Source organism: Crocodylus siamensis, chromosome 11 (assembly GCF_052110815.1).
Source record: "Crocodylus siamensis isolate JL-2025a chromosome 11, ASM5211081v1, whole genome shotgun sequence".
Taxonomy (NCBI): Eukaryota; Metazoa; Chordata; order Crocodylia; family Crocodylidae; genus Crocodylus; species Crocodylus siamensis.
In genome coordinates, this window is record NC_143405.1 from 786,898 (window position 1) to 805,856 (window position 18,959).

Sequence of the window (18,959 nt, forward strand, 5' to 3'; positions counted from 1 at the left end):
GAGAGTCAATTAAAACTATTGAAGTGATTATTTTGTATTACAAATGTTTCCATTTGGAAGCAATTCAAGCTGAATTCTTGCCAAGCCCTTCACAGCATATTGAACTGATTTAAAGAGTTTGCATCCAAAAAATTTGAAATTTAAACATTGAAAAGAAGAGGTTAAAAGGACCATTAATGGTTGTTTATAAATCATGCCCTCAAATGTTAAGAAAACACACTGCCTTCCTTGTTGGCAGGAGGGGAAAAAAGACCATCCCGTAGTTGCACAGATGTGGTCGAGGAGATTAGGTGAGGTTTCCCTCCGTGTCAGGCAGCGCGGCCCGGGCAGGCTCCCACAGCCGGCGGGCGAGGACAGGGACTGGGCCGCACGCTGCCCCCGGCACGTTGGACCGGGCTGGTTCGAGGGCCGGCGGACTCGAGCAACCCCCAAAGAAACCAACGTCCTTCCCTCGGCTCATCGTGCGGCCGCCGGCCTGTGGGGACCCAGCGCCCTCCACTGCAGCACGCCGGCGGGTTTTGTCTTCACCTTCGGCAGGAGAGGACAGGTGACTACCCCGCTGGGGACGTTCTCTTTTTTCCAATTAGCTTTCCCCAGTCTTTGGTTTTTTTGCGAATGCCCCCGAGACATAGCCCAAGACCGCGGTAATGGCATTAACACACCCGAGCAGCTATGACGTTTTTTTCCTTGCACTCAACACAAAAAAGCAGCAGGGCTCTGCTTGCATCTGTCTGTGAACAATAATTTCCTATGAAAGGTCTCCAGCCCGAGGGGATGGGGGTGTCTACGCACATCCCATTGGTATTCTTCCGCCTGCACACGTGGAGAGCGCTGGGGCAGCCCCGAGGCGATTAATACTCCTTTAAAGCTTCTTTTTAAATGAAAGAAAGCAGCTCCCATGTCTCCATTGCAGGCTGCGTGTGGAAAACCCAGGGGCTCTGGCCCTGCTGTCAACGCCAGGCGGGGCAGTTTCCCCGGTGGAGATGGGCCCGTGTTACCCGCGAACCCCAGAGGGGCACAAGCTTCCTCAAGCGGTGGCTCGCTTCATCGCTGCTGACCTGACGAAGTGAGCTGCTGCTCGCAAAAGCGCATGCATCCCTGATTTAGTCAGACTATAAGGTGCAAATCTGCCCTGCCTTCTGCCTGGCTTGCAACACGGTTAATACTCTGTGCTGACGACGCGGGAGGAGCAGTTTTTAAGGTGCTGGTTGCCCTACCCAGTGGCAGCCCTGTGGCGGTTTTAGGCTTTTAGCTTTTTATGCTTTTAAGCTTTTAGCCTTTTTAACTGCCAAGAGACAGCGAGCGCCGGACGCCGAGAAGGATCCCCATTCCGAACTGTTTTACTTGATGTTTGCTGGTGCTGGTTGTCCTTCGCCGCAGCGACGGTGATGACCAGCGGGACTCACCCCTTCAGGGATGGTTTTCACTTCAGGTCCCTGCCTGCACCCCATCGGGGGTACGGGTGCCATGTTCACCGCCGGCCGCCCAGAGAGACTGGCGGCATTGCCGTGATACATCGAGGACATCAAATAGTCCTGGGGAGTGAAAACAGAAGGGGAAGGGAGCTGTCGCAAGAGTCCCCTGCCGCCTGTCATCAGATCGGGCAGAAAAGCGAGAGGCGGCTGGGTCTGCGCTGACCCCGCTCTGGGCACGGGCAGCCTCTCCGTCCCGCACGCCCTCAGGAGCGCTATGGAAACGTCGACGTAACGTGGCCGAGACCAGAGCAGGGTCCGGCCTTGCCGTGGACTTGGCGTGTGCAGGTCAGCTTCCAGACCGGGGCCGGCCAAGCTGGTTTTGTGGCAAACTGCGGAAACCTGGCTGGAGAAACTACTCTGGGCAGACAGACCGCTGGCTTCGTAGCCATGAGCCAAGGGCGATTATCAGTGGATCCATGTCACGACGGCAAGTGGCGCGCACACAGGTCTGTCCTGGGCCCAGCACGGCTCTACGTGGTTATTAATGATTTGGATGCTGGCACAGAAACCTTCAGCAGCTACAAAACCGGGAGGGACTGTGAACAGGTTGGCGGATGCGCGTGCAAGTCCGACCCATCTTGGCAGACTGGAAAGCTGGGCTGAAGCAACGGGGTGAAGTTCGCCGCGGACGCACGCCAGGTGCTGCAGCTCGGGAAGAATCATCTAGCTGCAAAAGGGGCGAGCCCGGCCGGATGGGACGGCACGGGGGATCACACATGCAAGGCCAGCGGGCCTTGGGCTGCGTCCGCAGAAGCGCCAGGCGCAGGACACGGGAGGTGACGGCGGCGCCTCTCTGCAGGCCGCGGCCAGGTCTGGCTCTGCGTTTCAAAAAGGCCGTGGAGAAGCCGGAGAGGGTCCGGAGGCTGCAGCCGAGATGAGCAACGGCCTGGCCGGCACGTGGCCCGAGGAGAGGCCGAAGGAGCGGGCACGCGCGCTCGCGGCGGGGCGGCGAGAGCCGTCTGCGATCCCCGAGGGCGCTGCTCGCCCGGCTGCGGCGCAGCGGCCGCCGGCTCCCAGCAGATGGCCCCGCAGCCCCGCGTGGCTCCGGCTCCGTCCGCCCTGCGACGGCAGAGCAGGCCGAGCCGCCGGGCCTGGGCTGCTCGGCACCCGCCGCAGGCCCCAGGGCCCTCCGGGGCAAGGTCACGGGCTGCCCTTCGCCCGCCTTCATCGACGCCCCGGTGCTGCTCGGCGCAGCTGTGACGGGCCGGGGCGCCGTGCTCGGGGAGGGCTTTCCGACTGTGTCCTGGTGCCCCGGAGCGTGGGGAAGGCCGGGCCCTGGCTTCCCCGCCCGCTCGCACGCTTCCACACGCGCACCCTGGCCGGCGCAGGGCGCGCCGCGAGAGCCAGCGTTTGCCCCCGGTCGAGCGGCGCACTCCTCTCCTCCCCTCCACCCTGCTTTTCAGAGTGAAAAACAATCCTGCTTGCAGGGACGGGCCCGGTCGGGAGACCTCCTGTGCCGAGTCCCGGCCGCCCGGGCGAAGGAGCGAGACGCGTGCTGCTTCCCCGACCCCCAGAGCCCAGCACGGCTGGAGCTGCCCCCACCCGGGCGGGGGTCGTCAAACACCTGCACCGCCGGGTGCAAGCGCGAGGCCCGCCGTGGTCCGGCCGTGACACGAGCGCCTTCCCCTGCGGCGACGCGAGCGGCCTACCCTGGTGCGCGAGAGCAGGCAGAGCATTGCAGGCCCGTCTCCTCGAGCAAGACGCAGACCTTCCGACTCGCGCCTTGAATCTGCGTCCCCTCCTCGCTGATATTCGCAGCGGCTCCGAGCACCTGCTGAGCCCTGTCTGTGAAGGCCCGGGTGCTGTTTGATCGCCCCATGAACCTGCCCTTCATAAACTCCTGCTGCACCTCCGCCGTTGTCCTGCGCCGCGCGCATCGCCGAGCTGTGCAGCGGAGCGGCGCGCCTGGCAGCGCAGGCCTTGAGAGTTGCCAGCCTAAGCGCACAGATGTTTCTCAGATGGGCGAATTTGGAAGTGAAGACCTACGTGGCGTCTGTCAAGGGGCTCGCGTTTCTGACCTGTGACGAACACTGAGCAGGGCCGGCCTGTCCCGCGGGGCCCGCGCTGCGCCCCGCCGATACACCCATCACTGCCACTAATCCCCGGTGATTTATGAACCTTCTCTGGGGCGCTCGTCTGTGCCTCGTAAGTCTCTTGTCCCTAATGAAAAATGAGCTCTCTCCAGAGCGCCACGGAGAGCGGCAGCAGAGCCGTGGCGGCGCAAACGCTTCTCGGACCATGGACCACGTCTGGGTTACGGTGCCTCCGGTCCCCGCAGCAGCTACCACCACGCGCAGAAGCACCGGGGGGAAACGCGCGTGCAGTCGTGGGCGTGAAGCAGAAAGGCAGCCGGCACAGGACCCTAACACACAGCACGGACAACACCAGGCCCCGGGACGCAGCAAAGAAGTCACGCAGGCCTTTAAAACCCGCAATGAAGGTGATGGCTTTCAGGGACAAGTCACGCGTGGGAAGCAGGGGTCCTGTGCACAACCGTGCAGCCCTGAGCTGGGGCCAGGCGTGCAATGCCTCAGCGGCACGTGGCCCCACGCTGGAGGAGGGCACACGTCTGCGGGCACTTGGTCCCCGCGTGTCACTCGGGTCAGCGTAGGACGGATCCTGAAGCCTCCTGGCAGCTAGTGCTCAAGTGACGGGCGAGCGGCTGCCCTTCCCTGCGCCCAGCGTGCCGCAGCCGGACGTGCAGCGTCCCCCTGGCGGGCCAGGGACCGGAGCACGGCCGGGGCGGGGACAGAGCGCGCTTTACTGATGGCGTCCGTTTCGTTTCTCTGCTTGCCGCCTGGGCTAATGTTGCTGCGGCTCCCACCGGCATTCATTTCACCTCCGCCCCAGAGACCCCCGTGCTCTCGGCTACGGCTCAACGCTGCTCTGCGACGCAGGCAGAGGCGACGGGGCCGGGCGGGCTGTGGGCGCGGGCCGCGAGCCACCCCTCAGCCGGGCTGGAGACGGCCGCTGGGGAGCACGGGGGGCTCTCGCACAGCGCCGCCTGCTCCCCCACGGCCACGGCCCGTGTCACCTCCCCACTCCCTCGTGTCTGCCCGTGGCCATGGGCCCGTCCTGCCCGCATGTCCCCCTCTGCAGCGGTGCGGGGCCCGAGGCCGGTCGCGTGCACCACGGCCCGGGGAGTCCTGCTGCAGCGACCCCCTCCAGCCCCGGTCCTCGCTGCCGGGAGCCCCCCGCTTCCTGCACACCCCGAGTCTGCCGGGCTGCTGGAAGCCAACCCGAGCTCTGCACAGCGACGCCACCGCCGCGGCGCCCAGGCAGGCGGGCAGCAGAGCACCCCCTGCCCAGGGGAAGGGGCGCCGCGTTTGGCCTGCCTCGGCATACCGCACGCGCCCCGGCCCGCGCGCCGAGCGGGACACGCCGCGGCAAGTTGTCAGCCGCGGGGGAGAGCGACGCGGGGACTGCCACCGCCTGTCACGGTGCCCGTCCTGGCGCCCGGCTCCGCTCCGCGTCCCCGCGAGCAGCTCGGCGGAGGAGTCTGCTGGCCGCGGCGGCTGGTTCCCCGCAGCCCCCTCGGGTCCGTCTGCCCTGGCGGCGCCCGGGGCCCAGCCGCCGAGGGCATCGCCGAGCAGGCCCGGAGCAGGCCTCTCGCCCTCGCCCTGCAGCTCCGCTCTCTTCTGAGGAGGACCCCGCTCGGCCGGGCAATCGCCCTTGGTCGCCCGCCTCTGGGATGGCTCCCAGCTGAATGGCCCCAGGGATGGGAGTCTGCGCCCGGCTGGCCCTCCGAGCCGTAACGCAGCTCGCACCACAGCTTTGCAAGGGGAAAACCATCTCTGAGCTCTGGACTACGCGGAGCTGTTCACAGCAGCTTGGAGAGGAGCCGCGGTGGTCTCCCCCTCCGGGACGAGGGCACCAGCACCGACCCTGGCAGGGGCGCAGCCGTGGGCCGTGTCTGTCAGCCCTCGGGCCCGGCGGGACGTGCGCTGCGCAGCGGGAGTCACCGGGCAGAGACGGCGGCTCGGGGCCCGCGGGATCCCATGCGGCAGGGCAGGGGCGAGCTCAGCACAGCGCGATGCCTGGGCCAGGGTGAGAGCGTGCCGCGGTGCCCAGCGAGCACGACGGGGGAGACTGCCCGATGCCCCTTTTTTTACCTCCGCCTTCCAACACAGAGGCTGCCGGCGCTCGGGGGAACGTGGCGCGCCCTGTCCGCACGGGCCACGCAAGCCAGGCCTGGCCGCCCCTCCCCAGGCCTCAGCATGTGCCCGTCTCTGCACTGCTGCCTTTCCTGATCAGACCACCCAAGCTGCAGGGTCACCTTCACCCCCGCACGAGAGGGGTGAGGATGGCTGAGCCCAGAGAGGCCTTGGCTCTGCCCTTGCCAGCCTTGCAGGTCTTGCCCGGGGCTGCCTTGGCGTGCCAGGCACGCGTGACCTGCAGACCACCGCCTGGGCAGGTCCCTCCATGTCCCGTAACCAGCACGAGTCGTTAGTGGCAACAGTTGGAGCCGCGATGTTGCCGGAGCTGGAAGGGGACAGAGACGCTGCAGGTGACGCGCCGAGGCTGCTCTGCCCCTTCCCAGGGCCCGCGGTCCCAGGGACACGGTTTCCAGGTGCCACATACAAGTGACTACACACTCATCGCACGCTGCATGGGGTGACTTTCCAGCAGCAGCAGCAAAATCGCAATAAATCAAAGACAAACAAAGACCACTCCAAAATGACAATGTGTGCAAAATGCTTCATTCACCAGGTCTTGGGTAAAACCTCCTTCTCCGGCAGGTTGTGGCAGATGAGCGGGAGTTGGGGAGATTTATGCATGCTCAAGCACTGCCTTTCTCCTCCTCCCTCCATGGCCTTTATAGCCCCAGAAGAAACCCTCTCGTGGGCTGGAAGATGTGTGTTGCCAGCGTCCATCATGGCAGGAATCAGGGCATGATTTGTAGGATGGCTGCAGGACGGGGCACATTCCCGATTTCTATGAACAGACTGGGCGTAAAAACGCAGCGAGAGGCTTTCTCCCTCCAGTGCGCGCATGCACCCAGAGGAGCAAGGAGCAAGGCATGGAAGTCAACCCGGCTGGCATGCGCGTGGCACCGGGGCCAGGGCGACCGCGGCCCGCACCCCGCCGGCGTGCTCTCCTGTAGGCTCGACCGATGGTGCAGCGACGGGCTCCCTGCGGCCAAGGGGCTGCAGCAACGCAGGGACCGGCTGGGCTGAGGGTCTCCTGGCCCACACCGGTGGGGTTGTGCTCTTAGCTGCTGTGAATGTGACCCTAGAAAAGGTCAGCAGGAGACGGCATCTTGGGCGCGGGCCCACTGGAGCAGCCTGCCTGCCGAACGACACGTGTCCATCTGGGCCGAGGGCCGCAGGGCACGGCCCACCGCCGAGGCCAGCTGCCCACGCACCTCTGCCAGGAGAGACCCCCAGAACAAGGGGATGCGAGAGCGGAGGGAACGGCCCTGCCTGGCCAGGCCCTGCCGTCGCCAGGCCGCCCTCCAAGCACCGCCGGCAGCCGGTCAGCGTGGCCGGCTCGGGGGCTGGCCCACTGGGATGCCAAGCTTCCTTGCCGTGTCGCTGGACAACGCCTGCCCTGCAGGCTCCTCGGGCCCGCAGTCGAGGGAAACGCCATTCCTCTTACCGATACGACGCCAGAGGTTCGCACGCTGCTGTACAGATGAATGAAAGGATGCGCCTCTGGTGCTAACGATAGAAACGGCGGTTTCTAAGTATAGAGGCTCTTGCAGGATAGAGCCGTGGAAATCCTTTATCTGCATAATTCATGGGAACAGAGCTAGCGCCACGTTTTACATGGCCATCGTATGTACCGCATCCTTGCGCTGCAGCTTGCGCTGCTCCCTCGAGTGCCGCCAGGCCCTGGGGAGCGCCAGGCCCCTTGCAGCGGGGGCCACCGGGAATTCACCTGCGAGGCAGTCGCACCGTCGGCTACCGTCAGCGTACGCCAGCTGCACACGCGCCAAAGGGGCCAATGCTTCTACTGGAAAGGCAGCTACGGGAAGCGCCGCGGCAGTCGCAGAAGCTGCTGGAGGTATAAGCCAGGGGAGGCTATTTCAGCCTGGCTGCAAACTGCCCAAACTGCTAATCCCAGGAAGGTTAGAGCGGCAGACTCTAATCCGATGCAACGTGCCAAAATACGCCCAGCAAGTGTCAGCAGCTGACAGCGCTGAGAGAGAGCCGGCAACCTGCGCGTGCGGCTCGGGGCGGCCCGCTCCCGCGTGACACACTGGTCGCTCTGATTCATTGTGATATTCATGAGGACCTGGGGAATTGCTCGCTAACCAGACGCAGGTCACCTGCGCTCTAGCTACCGGTACAAGGGGGCCGGTCTGTCCTCAGCTGCGTTTTACAACTGTCGTGACATCAGCAGAAAACATCTTTGGACTCTGATTTAACGTGGCGCGAAGGGCCAGGGCACTGGCAAGGAACTGCTACAAATACCTTCCCGGCAGAACTGGATATTAAAACTTCTGGCTTGTTTGGGCAGAGCAAAGTCATAAACCGCCCTGTTCAATCAGATCGGAATGCAGCGCGGGGCGGCGCGGGGCTGCAGGGCGCGCGGCCCTGCCTGTCACCGCGCCTGCTCCCCGGCGCGCCTCCCAGAGCGAGCCGGCGTGCCTGCCGGGGACGGGGCCCAGAGCAAAGCGGGCGCAGATGCGCAGAGCCCCCAAAACAATATTGCAAAAACGAGCAGCGCAACCCAGACTAATCACGGTGACACTGGAGCACGTCCGAGCGGAGAACAAGAGACCTGTTGCTGAGAGGCAAAGGGCAGCTGGGCTAAATTAGCCGAGCAAGTTTGAGTCTGGATAGTGTCATTAGGAGAAAAGCAGAACTATGCCATAAACTCTAATGAATGCATTAATGGATGGCTTGTGCCTCTCAAAAGGGGAAAAAACGGCTTAAATAAAGTTATTAACACAGCCCACCTGTGCTTGGCTCTGGGACTATGTTGTTTAAATAGCCCATTAACTCTTGAAGTAACTAATCTTGAAAGTGAATATAGCCTTTCTGAAGTAGACATTTAACTACATTCATATAATTCAATTAGATTCAGCCTTCTTAATCCAAAGCCAGTATTCTTGTGCTTTCATCTCTAATAATGGCACACAGACAAACGTGGTTAAAACAGTGCTAAAAAAAGAATCTGCATTTGGCATCCTAACCAAAAATAAATTGCCCCCAAATAAGATGTGTAATCTGTACGATATGTAGCTATGTATGGGTTAAGTCTTATTGTTATAATTTAATACAGAATTTGGAAGCTGCACTCGGTGCTTAATCAGCATCTGAAAAGCGAGCTGCCTTTTACAGTTCTGCTTTCTTTAATCTCACGAGAGACTATCGATCGCTCTTGTTTCACTCCAACGCGCAGGCCAAGTCTCTTTTCTGGGGTGACAGAGCTGGTGATTTCAGACGGCAGACGGGGCCCGAGACTCATTTTGGTTTTCCAACCCTCTCCCCCCAAAACACAAAACCCAAATGTTGGTCTGAATAAGCTGATCCAGTTAATAAATAGTTAAAGCAAATTCATTAGGAAACAGGAATTTTATAGATTTAGTTAAAGGTTTCTTCCTATTTATGTCACTGAGAAATGATAAAATTCCTTTTATCACTCTACAACTTGTTAATGTTTTACCCCAGGACCACTTCGTCTGTAATAAACATCTTAACAAAATATGCATCCCCAGGGAGGAACCGTTAATTTCCTTAAGGCCTCACACATGTAATAGGTTTTTATTGCATGCAGGTGCTTTGTGAAATTGCATTGACTTGTAATAAATGTCCAGTAAAGAGCAGGTAGCACCTATGAGGGGGAAGTGTTTGTGCACCTGTCTGAAGAGAGACTTAGCACACCCTAATCCTCCACGGGCTTCTTCTTATCCCGGCATACAAACCTCACCGAGTCTCACCTGCGCGGGCGTCTGCTGCACCTAATCACAAGGTAAACGCTTGGATTTGCGTAGCGACATTTGACCAGCTGACCACGCTAATACAAGGCGAGTTCAACACTGAGCTACATAGACTTAGAATCAACCCAGCTAAAGGTGTTGGCTAATTACTGAGTCACAACATCCTGAAGCATGAAAAAAATTATGCATGAAAAGCTTCATTTTTCTCCTACTTTCTTTTTGCAACGTGTGTAAATTTATGAGAGTTTCCACGGAATGCTTGCATCCACCCTGGCTCTAATAACGCCGGTTGGTCGATTTTAATGAAGACTTCAATTTAATAGAAGTAAATTTAAAAATGCATTTAAAATAATTCCTGTTATCTAGCAGTATGCATGACTGATTATAAAGGAGGTGGGTTTTCCTTTGAAATGTTCAAGTTTTGAAAGTGTGTTAGCTGTATAGCTCTGTAATAATTTAGGTAAAGAAGAACTATTTTGCAGAAGTTGCAAAAGTTTACTATAAAACAAGAGCCATCCTGGTCATTGTAGTATGAAGGGGAATAAAAACTTTGCCGTTCAGTAGAATTGCAACCTAGCACCGGGATTAATGATATGTGCATTCATTCAAACTCTGTCATTGGTGCTCCACCAGCCCCTTTGTTGGTCTCTCCTTAATCCACTGCTACTGGAATGCAAGAAGCAGAGAGTTATATCCTCTAGGTATGGGGGAGGAGGGAGAGAGAGGTGTTTCCAGAGGAAGAGTTTTCCAAAGAATTAACTAGTAAATATTAACCATTGCCATCCAAGAAAGCTAGTCTACAAATTATTTTTTTTTATATCTTAGCTGACCATGCAAGGTCAGGTGTTTGGGGACCAGTCTCCTGAAAGCTTGGCAGTTGAGATCCAGTCTGCCCCAGGTTTGTGTGTTTTTACAAGGCTGCACAATGTGTGGATGTGAGGGTGGAGTCACGGAGGGAATCGGGCCGGGGGCCTGGGGACGGCCTCGTTTCATGAATGAAGACACTTGGACACACGCACAAGTCTCTCAGCATGCAGAAAAGCACGTGGTGACCTGAAGGCCAATGCTAGGGGCCAAGATGTGGGATAATGCTGGGAGAAGGCCAGCACGCCGCTGTTGTGACGCTGGAAGAACGGCAGAGGAGCGGACAGACATGCCAAACTGACCTGGAGCTTCGAGAGCAGAAGCCAAATCATTAGTCACCGAATAATTAGGAAATCATCATCCATGCGATGGAGAAAACAACTCCCCAAGTGAGCAGAGTGAACCTGTCTGAGCGTGGAGCCCCGGCTGCACAAATAAACAGGTGGGAGAAAGACTGGACGTCAGCAGTGGCCCGCACAACACACCAAGACCAACGACAAGGCAGGAGATAGGGAGAGGGAAGCTGGATGCCTGGAGGAAACAACCCTCGAAATGAGTTAGACCATGAGAAGGTGGAAGTGAAGCAACAGAGCATTTGAGTGCAGGGCAAAGCCTGGACAAAAGCCATGGTCAGGCCCCGGTCAGCACCCCCCGAGTGCGAGGGAGCCCTGGGACGTGCGCTGCACGGGGTAACGCCGCAGAACAGCACATGCTCGAGTGCTTCCCTGAACCAGGACATAAAAGCCTGGAGATGGCTCCTCCGTGGAAGATGGAAGGAAACCCAGACGCATCGCTGTTTGCAAAGCGCCCGTGAAGGAGCGCCCGGACGTGGCGCGCAGGCCGGAGGAGCAGGGACAGACGAGACGGCACGGTTCTGGTCACACCGTCCTAGGAACGACAGCAGAGACGTCACTACCGCGGGCTGGGCACGCTGGCGTTCACCCGCGCAGGAGCCGGCAAGCCTGGCGCCGGGAGCTCGCGCAGGAGCAGGAGGCAGCTCCCAGGCCCAGCCGGGCTCTGCGCGGGCCGGCTGGGCTCGCGACGCGCTGGGTGGACGAGGGCAGGCAGGAGCAGGCGCTCAGCTGCTGGCCGCCCGGTCCTGTCCCGCCAGCGCCCAGGGTGCAGAGCGCCTCCTCCCGCGGGGATCCTGCTTCCACGCGTGGGGCGAAGGCCCAGAAAGAGCAACTTGCATTTCCTGCCGATGGGAAGCGAGCAGCTTTTTAAAGAGGTCAAACAGAAGGAATGATCATCTTCAAAGAGAAGGGATTTATGGCCTCTTCCAGGTTTCTGGAGCTGCCAGTCACCGAAAACCCCCTTAAACGCTGTCACTGATTTCATTTCCCCATTAGCCGAGTCATTTCCATCTTCCACGGTTTCTTCCATCAGCATTTGTGATGACTGAATTGTGCAGATGGCTTTTCCAAAACTCCCTCACAAAGGCCGGACGTGGTGTCTATTTTTCAAATACAAGCACTCGTACTACTACAGGGGGAGAAAAGCTGATAGAAGAGTCATAAGGCAAATGCAATTAGGAAGCATATGAGAAGATTCAGGAGAGTTCAAAAGAATACAAGAAAGGAAATGTATAAAAAGTAAATAAAACACATTGTTTAAAAATGGTTCATATTAGACTTCCCCTATAAAGATTTCAGCTTTTTATTTTATAGATTTCATGCTATTCTAATCACATTTATTTTCGTAACTTCACAACTGGAACTGCAAAACCTTGCAGCCTGTTTTCACGTTGCTGGTGTGTCCTGCCCCCCTTTTATACCTCTCTAGATGCGGGGAAATGAAGTCAATGAAGTGAGCCAAAAAATTCTAATTTCAAATCTTTTATAGAAACTTCTCCCGAAGAACCTCAGGCACCACATCATGGAAATACCATAAAGATTTCATTCCAACTCCCAGGCAAATCAAAGCCTAAATAATTTACTGCTGCTTATGAAGAGGATGTAAACTGGTAAGGGGGATTAATGAAGGTGTAAACTCTTATTGAGGGAAAGCAAATCTTTGCTGTAGAGGATTGGGGTGTTAAAGCGAAGCAAACACAACACCTCATCTCCTTCATTTTACACTGTGCCAAAAGGCAGGATCTCGTGCAGCCAGGTAACTACAAAAGCAAGAGAGAGGCAAGGCTTTTGCAGCGCGCACTGATCCGGACGTCCCATCTTCACAATCAAAGACTTAACTGGGATGTCCCGGCACACAAATAAGTAAATGTGGGATAATTAGGAAACAAATTCTGCAAACATCTTGAAAGGGGCTGGAGACCTTTGATCTTTATAGAAAAGAAAACATTACAATACAGTCTAGCTTTTGGGGTCTGCACACACTTTATACCAAGGGAGAGGATGGTATCTTTCTTAAAAATCAGGTAACACCTAATTCCATCATAGCCTAATTATCTTAACTGATTTCATATGTCTAAAGGTATTTCACCAAAAGATTAGAGTAGAAAGAGGGACTGACAAAATAATTAAATATGCAATTTGCCAAGCTTGGGCAATATGGCTTTGAAATCACCTTTTCAGGAAGTTTTACAGCTTGTTCATTGACATATATATTGCAGCCTTCAGATTCTTATTTAAGCTCTTTTGATTACTTTAATGGATTAATACTCGAGTACTATCAGCGTAAAGACTAATACTCAAGCCTGTTTCTAATTTGGCAAAAATTGCAGTGGTTTCCTTTCGGTGTTAAGACAAAAACTCTATGTAGAAATCTCTATCCCGATTTCTCCTTTTAAACCTCACAGCAGAATTCGGCTTTTCCGAATAGTTCCTCATATAAAAAACAGGCCGACATCGAGTGTCACTCGCAGCCCCGTGAAATGCTTTCATGCGCTCTAAGGTTTCGGTGACCTAACTAGCACACGCGCAGCCAAATACAATATGCAGCGGGGTCGGCGCTCGCACAAGAGCGCAGAACTGCCACTTTAATCCTTCTAGATTTATTTTGGGTGGTATCCTCTTAATGAGTTCATGTCTTGAGTCTGCCGCGGTGCACGGCTGTCCGGCAGGGCTGCCGGGGGCGGAGGAAGGGCGAGGCTCAGCACATGGGAACCTGGGCTTTGTCCGTGCCAGAAAGGGCTTGTTATTTCAGGGTGGGTCACACAGATTTGCCCCCAAAAGGCCCCACCACAGCCCCCAAATCAGACTTGTAACACTCTTACCCTGCCCCAAGCCCCAGCTGCTGCCAGTGCCTGGCACCCACCTCCTCACCGCTGGTGCAGTAAACCTCCCGAGACCTGATCACACTTTTGCACACCCCGGACCAGGGCAGGGCAGAAGGGCGCGCGGCCCCCTGCCCCGGCTCTAGCCCAGGACCGGCCCAGCTGCCCCCACGAGCTGGGACGCAACCCCCCGTCGGGAACAGCGATTCCTGCTTCCCCACGTGTCCCAGCTACCGGCAACGCCGGCACACGTGGGCTGCCACGCAGACACGAGCGTGCAGGGGAGGGGTACGCACCACTTATCCGATAGCCAGACAAGTACCACGGGGTTTCCTCACCCTGAGACACGGGAGGAGAAAACGAGGCGGCTTCGAGCGCGGACAGGAGCGTGCCTCTCCCCGCCAGGCTGTTCCACGTGCGAACAACCGCTCCGTGAGGCTACGTGTCCTCGAGCACGGACGCGCTGGGGGTGTGCTGCAGGGACGCGTCCCCGGCACCCGCCGCCCTGGTCCCGGGACTTGGCGTCTTTAACATCACGCCCTCCTGGGGCTCCCGCAGGGGTTTTGGGGATCGCGACCACGCGCGAGGCCTCGCCGGCCGGCTGGCCAGACCCGGAGGGGCAGTGGGATCAGCCCAGACCCAAGCCTGGGGGCACGGTCCCCGTGAGGAGCCCTGAGCCCCGGGCCCAGCCGTCCCGGCGGCCGCCCGAGCGCAGGCCAGACCGAGCAGCGTGACGCGAGCGTGCCCACACCTCGCCCGCGCCCGCAGGAGGAGGCCCGCCGGGCTCCGCCATTTCTCTCTGCGGGCAGGGCCGCGCTCCTGGGAGACGAGGGGCGGGAGCAGCGCGGGGAAAGGGCGCTGGGCCGAAGCCGACTGCTCCATTTAGAGGGCCAGCCGCAGCAAGGCATGCTGGGAAACAGGCAGGCCACGCGGGGAGCTGGTGCAGACAGCGCTCCTCTGCACGCACCCTGGCCTCGCCTCAGCGCTTCGAGCCCGCCTGGTCACTCGCGCTGCAGACGTCCGTGCTCTGCCGTGATGCCCTGCCCAGGGGCCGAGGGGCACACGTGTGCCGGGCACGCCGCGCACGAGCACGCGTGTTTGCCTGGGCTTCCATGGGACGCTTCTGGCTGCAGCCCTTGCCCCTGCAGCCTCCTGCCCGCTCTCCAGGCAGCCGCGCGGTTACTGGCGTGGGCTCGGGGCCGGTAGCAGGCCGCAGCACCCCCTCGCCACCCCTGGCCCCGGCCCCTCGGCTCCGACTGACGCCCGAGGAGGACGTTGTTGCTGAGGCCGCTGGGGCCGTCCCCGAAACGGCCCCGCCTCGGGGAACACGCAAGCGGGTTTGCAGCGCGCGGCCTGCACCTCCCGCGCGGGGGAAAGCTGGGGGTGAACCGGGCTGGCGGTACCACAGCGGCAAGCGTCTTGGTCGCGCCCTGGGCGGGCAGAGACGTTGCTTGTCCCGCCAGACGGCTTCGGTGCTTTCCACGGGGCAGGGACCTCCCGAGAGCCGCGCTCTCGTGGTCTGCTTCCTGGCGGGGCTGCAGACAGCGGGCGCAGAGGCCCGGGACTGCCCCCTCGGACTTGGCACGGCCTCCCGGTCCCGCTCGCTTGCCGGCTGCCCGCTGGGTGCAGGAAGCGGCACGGACCAGAGCAAAAATAGAGGGCACGTCAGGCGGTTCTCCAGCAATCCTCCATTTACAGATCAGCAAACAAAACCCTCCAGTTTCAAATGAACTGCAACCATAAAGTGACACAAAAGCGGGCCGTAACAAGGGCCAGGGGCCCAAGGATTTTAATACTGAAAATTGTATACATACAGTTTATTTCAGGGTCAACTTATCACAACAACCCCCCCGCAGCGGTGCCCTGCCAAGGAAGCGTGCAGAGACGCATTTCCAGCAGCCGCCTTGCCGGGCCGTTGGACCCCCGTACTCCTTCCTGCCACGGCAGGGCGCGGACTCGACGATCTGCTCGCGTCCCTTCCGACCTAGAAACTGTGACGCCCCTAACAGAAGGCCGCACCGTCCTGTACAGCATTAAAACCAATGAACGCGCTCTCTTCCCCAGTCTGACCCCAGAGGAACGTATTCTGCTCTTTGTCCCTGCAGCAACGAAACTCAAGCCAAACGTCCAGCTGGCACGGAGACGGACAAAAACCCCAGTGACCGCCGGCAGAAGGACCCGCTCCCCTGCGATGCCCGCCAAGCAGTCTGCAGCTCCGGCAGCCCCTGCAAACACCTGCGAGGGATGGGCCGCCGCACGGAGAGTGAAAACATGGACTTGTTTTCAGACAAACAGTGAGATGCAAAAAGAGCTTGTGATCCTGGGAGCAGAGCGGGGCTCGTCCGGCCCCGCGTTTGCAGAGGAAGGGGCTCGTTTCTCAGAGGAGAGGCCGAGCGGCCTGGCCGGAGAAGCAGCAGCTCAGCTCGAGCGGCTAGCTTTCGTGTGGGTGCCGCTTCACATCGTCCTCCGGCCGCGAGTGGATGGCGGAGGCCTTCTAAGAATAAACTGATTAAAGGACATTTTGCAACCTATAAACCTGGTGCAGTTGAAAGGAAGCCTTTTAACCTTGGAGGTCCCCTTTTCATTAAGGAGAAGTTGAGAAACCCCTTGCCTTCCACGGTTTGATCAGCTCATTAAGGGACTGACAATAGCTCAGGAGCTGCTGATACTCAGTGCTTTAATAATAACATCTGCTTACTTCCTCGGGGCCCTTTTAGAAGAAATTAGGTGCAGGTTTGCAAGCCAAGGCAGGCAGGGATGTCATGAATCTGCATCCAGCTGGGACCTGCCAACAGGCCACAGGTCTGTGCCTCCCAGTATCCAGCCATCTCCTATTGCAAATCCCTGGCAAGAAGGGGCAGGTTGCCTCTAACACCGTCGTCCTGCCCAGGGGGAAGCAGCCGGAGCCCCCGTGCCCTGCTCGGGATGCAGCCCCCGGGGCCGGCACCGTCTGTCTGGGGTTGTACCCAGGACCCCGCTCCCGCCCCTCCATTTCTCCTGTGAGCAACTGCCCCGAGCTCTGCTTGTGTTGTCGTGTCTCGAGGCCCTTCCAGGCGCCTCCAGCCAGAGCCGACGGCCAAACAGCGCGGCTCCGGGCTGCCGGGAAGCAAGCTGGTGGGCACGCAACTTGCTAGCCAAGCTCATGCGGCAGAAAAGGCTTTGCTACCCGAGGGCCCCATCGCACAAAACAGGCTCTGCCCAACGTCTCGCTTTCTGAGGTGCAAATCAAAACCAACCCGGGGACGTGCCTTGTTCCCCGAGACCGACGACACTGCTTCTCTTGCACCGTAAGGGGCCGTTTGGAGAACGATGGTGCTTCTGGCCCCGTGACTCAGATGACTGGAATAATTTCCGAGCTTTGGTACTGGATCAACATTGCATTGGCCTGGTCATGAGATCACACAATTGCAGACAGGGGGGGCTGAAGGGACCCAGGAGGTCACATCCAGTCCAACCCCTGCTCCAGGCCGAACCAGCCCCAGCTACATCATCCCAGCCAGGGCTCTGCCTACCCGGGTCTTAAACACGCCCACGGATGGAGACTGCACCACCGCTCTGGGGAGCCTGTCCCAGTGCTTCACCACCCTCCTCGTGGAAAGTTTCTCCTAATATCCAGCCTCAACTTCCCTTGCTGCAGCTCGAGCCCATTGCTCCTTGTCCTGTATCTGCCCCCACTGAGACCAGCCCAGCTCCGTCCTCTCTGCAGCCCCCCGGCAGGGAGGTGAAGGCTGCTATTCAATCCCCCTCGGTCTCTTCTGCAGACTCAGTCAGCCCCTGGGCTCCCTCAGCCTCTCCTCACCAGTCCTGGCCCCCAGCCCCCAAACGTTTTCATTGCCCTCCACTGGACTCTCTCCCATGTGTCCATGTCCTTTCTGCCATGGGGGCCCACAGCTGGACACAGGATCCAGATGCGGCCTCCCCAGTGCTGAACAGAGGGGAAGCTCACGCTGCCCAGCCAACGGGGGCTACGTAGCAGGGAAATGTCTTGCGAGAGCACACGTAAATGCTGCACGCCTGCTGGCGTGTCCTCGCGCAGTCCAAGGCAGCCCATGCACGCGTCTCTGTTCATTGACCTTAACTGGCAGATGAACCGCGCGTTTCTCCTCTGCAGCGTGACAGGGAAATCGAAACGGAGAGCTATGCCGCCACGTGGGCATCCTGCCACCCACACGCTGCCCCTCGGCCCTGCCACGCGCAGCGAGTCCCAGCACGGGCTCCTGGTCCCCACCTGCCAGGGATCGTTACAGGCGGGTTTTCACAGGGAAACACGACCTGCATACCCGAGCGGACAGGCGGCTCGGACGCCGCGCACGGAGCCACCCACCCACGCAGACGTCTTCCTGGCGGCGACCCAGACCCTCAGAGATTCACGTGGCACCGCACCTCAGCGACCGGGGTCGTGCCTGGCCACGAGGCCCAGCAGCAACCGCGCATTTGTGAAGTGCGAGTTTCCAGACAGCCGAACTCCAGCACCCGCCTTGGAGAGACTCCCGGACGCAGCGCCGCACGCCACAGCGAGGCGGCTGCTCGCTCCCTACCAGCGTCCTCAATTTTAATGAACAGCTGTAATTTATCCTTCCCACCCCGCTCTCCATATCACCCCTCCTGCCCTGGAGGAATCGGGTCACACCTGGAGCATGTGCAAGCACACACAACTTCCTGTCTATAATGGCTGCAGAAGGGGGATTGGCAGCTCGGAGAGGGTCACTACATGGACAGGGGCTCCCGGCTAGCTCCGGGCCACAAATCATTTGCAATATCAGCTATGAGCCAACAAGCAAAACCTTTTCAGCATCAGCATCCGACATTGCTTCCTCCTGGTGCGAGGGGAGGTAATCTCGTCACGGGCAAGCGACAGCCGCAGAGAAAGCAGGAAACCCGCCTGGCTGCAGGCCCCGAGAGGCCGTGCCGACGCCGTGTCCCCTCGCGGGTGCAGCTGGGAACGGGCTCCCCTCGAGGCATTGCCCTGCTTGCTTTTGTCAGGCCCGCGGGAGGCTCCAGGCATTCAGCGTGCCCCGTCTGAGCTCGTCGTGGTTGGGACCGGCCCGAGTGCCAGGCGCTGTGCGCGCAGTGCCAGGCAGGTCCGTTCCCAAGGAGCGTGCAATCCAGGCGCGCGGACTAGGTGCAGAAAAGACCACTTCCACGCCGGGGACGGTGTCGTGCGCCCAGGAAGCGGCTTCCCAAATCAAGTGGACAGATCGCACGGCTTTGGCTGGAGCTTTGCTTCCTTCAACAGCAGCTCCCCGCACCGTTAGCGAGGCCTCTGCCACGTGCCGCGGCCTGGAGGAGCCGGCGCGGCGTCCCAGCCCCGGGACGGCGACTGGAGCACCAGCACGACCAGGTGCTGTCACCAGCAGCTCGCACAGCGCGCGGGAGCCGAGCGCTGTCAGGCCCCGCGCGGACGGCGAAATCTCTCCATCGCCGCGCAGGGCCGTTTCGCGGGGACACGCGGTAGCTCTTACTGGCACCGTGCGCTTTGGCAGGACGATCTCGTGGAAACCGGCCTGAAAACAGAAAAGCTAAACAAACATACAGTGTTTAACCTACGGCCCCGGGA

General features: G+C 59.2%; 1 protein-coding gene across 2 annotated transcripts in view; it reads left to right on the plus strand.

The window, feature by feature from the left end:
* Positions 1–553: 553 nt before the first annotated feature.
* Positions 554–18,959, plus strand: part of LOC149855222 (uncharacterized) — a 66,302-nt gene continuing 47,896 nt past the window's right edge. For both annotated transcript variants that reach the window (XM_090022447.1, XM_090022446.1), the window contains exon 1: positions 554–9,395. In XM_090022447.1, the coding sequence (XP_089878573.1) occupies positions 4,242–5,117 (876 nt within the window). In that variant the 5' untranslated portion in view covers positions 554–4,241 and the 3' untranslated portion in view covers positions 5,118–9,395. The remainder of the gene's footprint in view (positions 9,396–18,959) is intronic.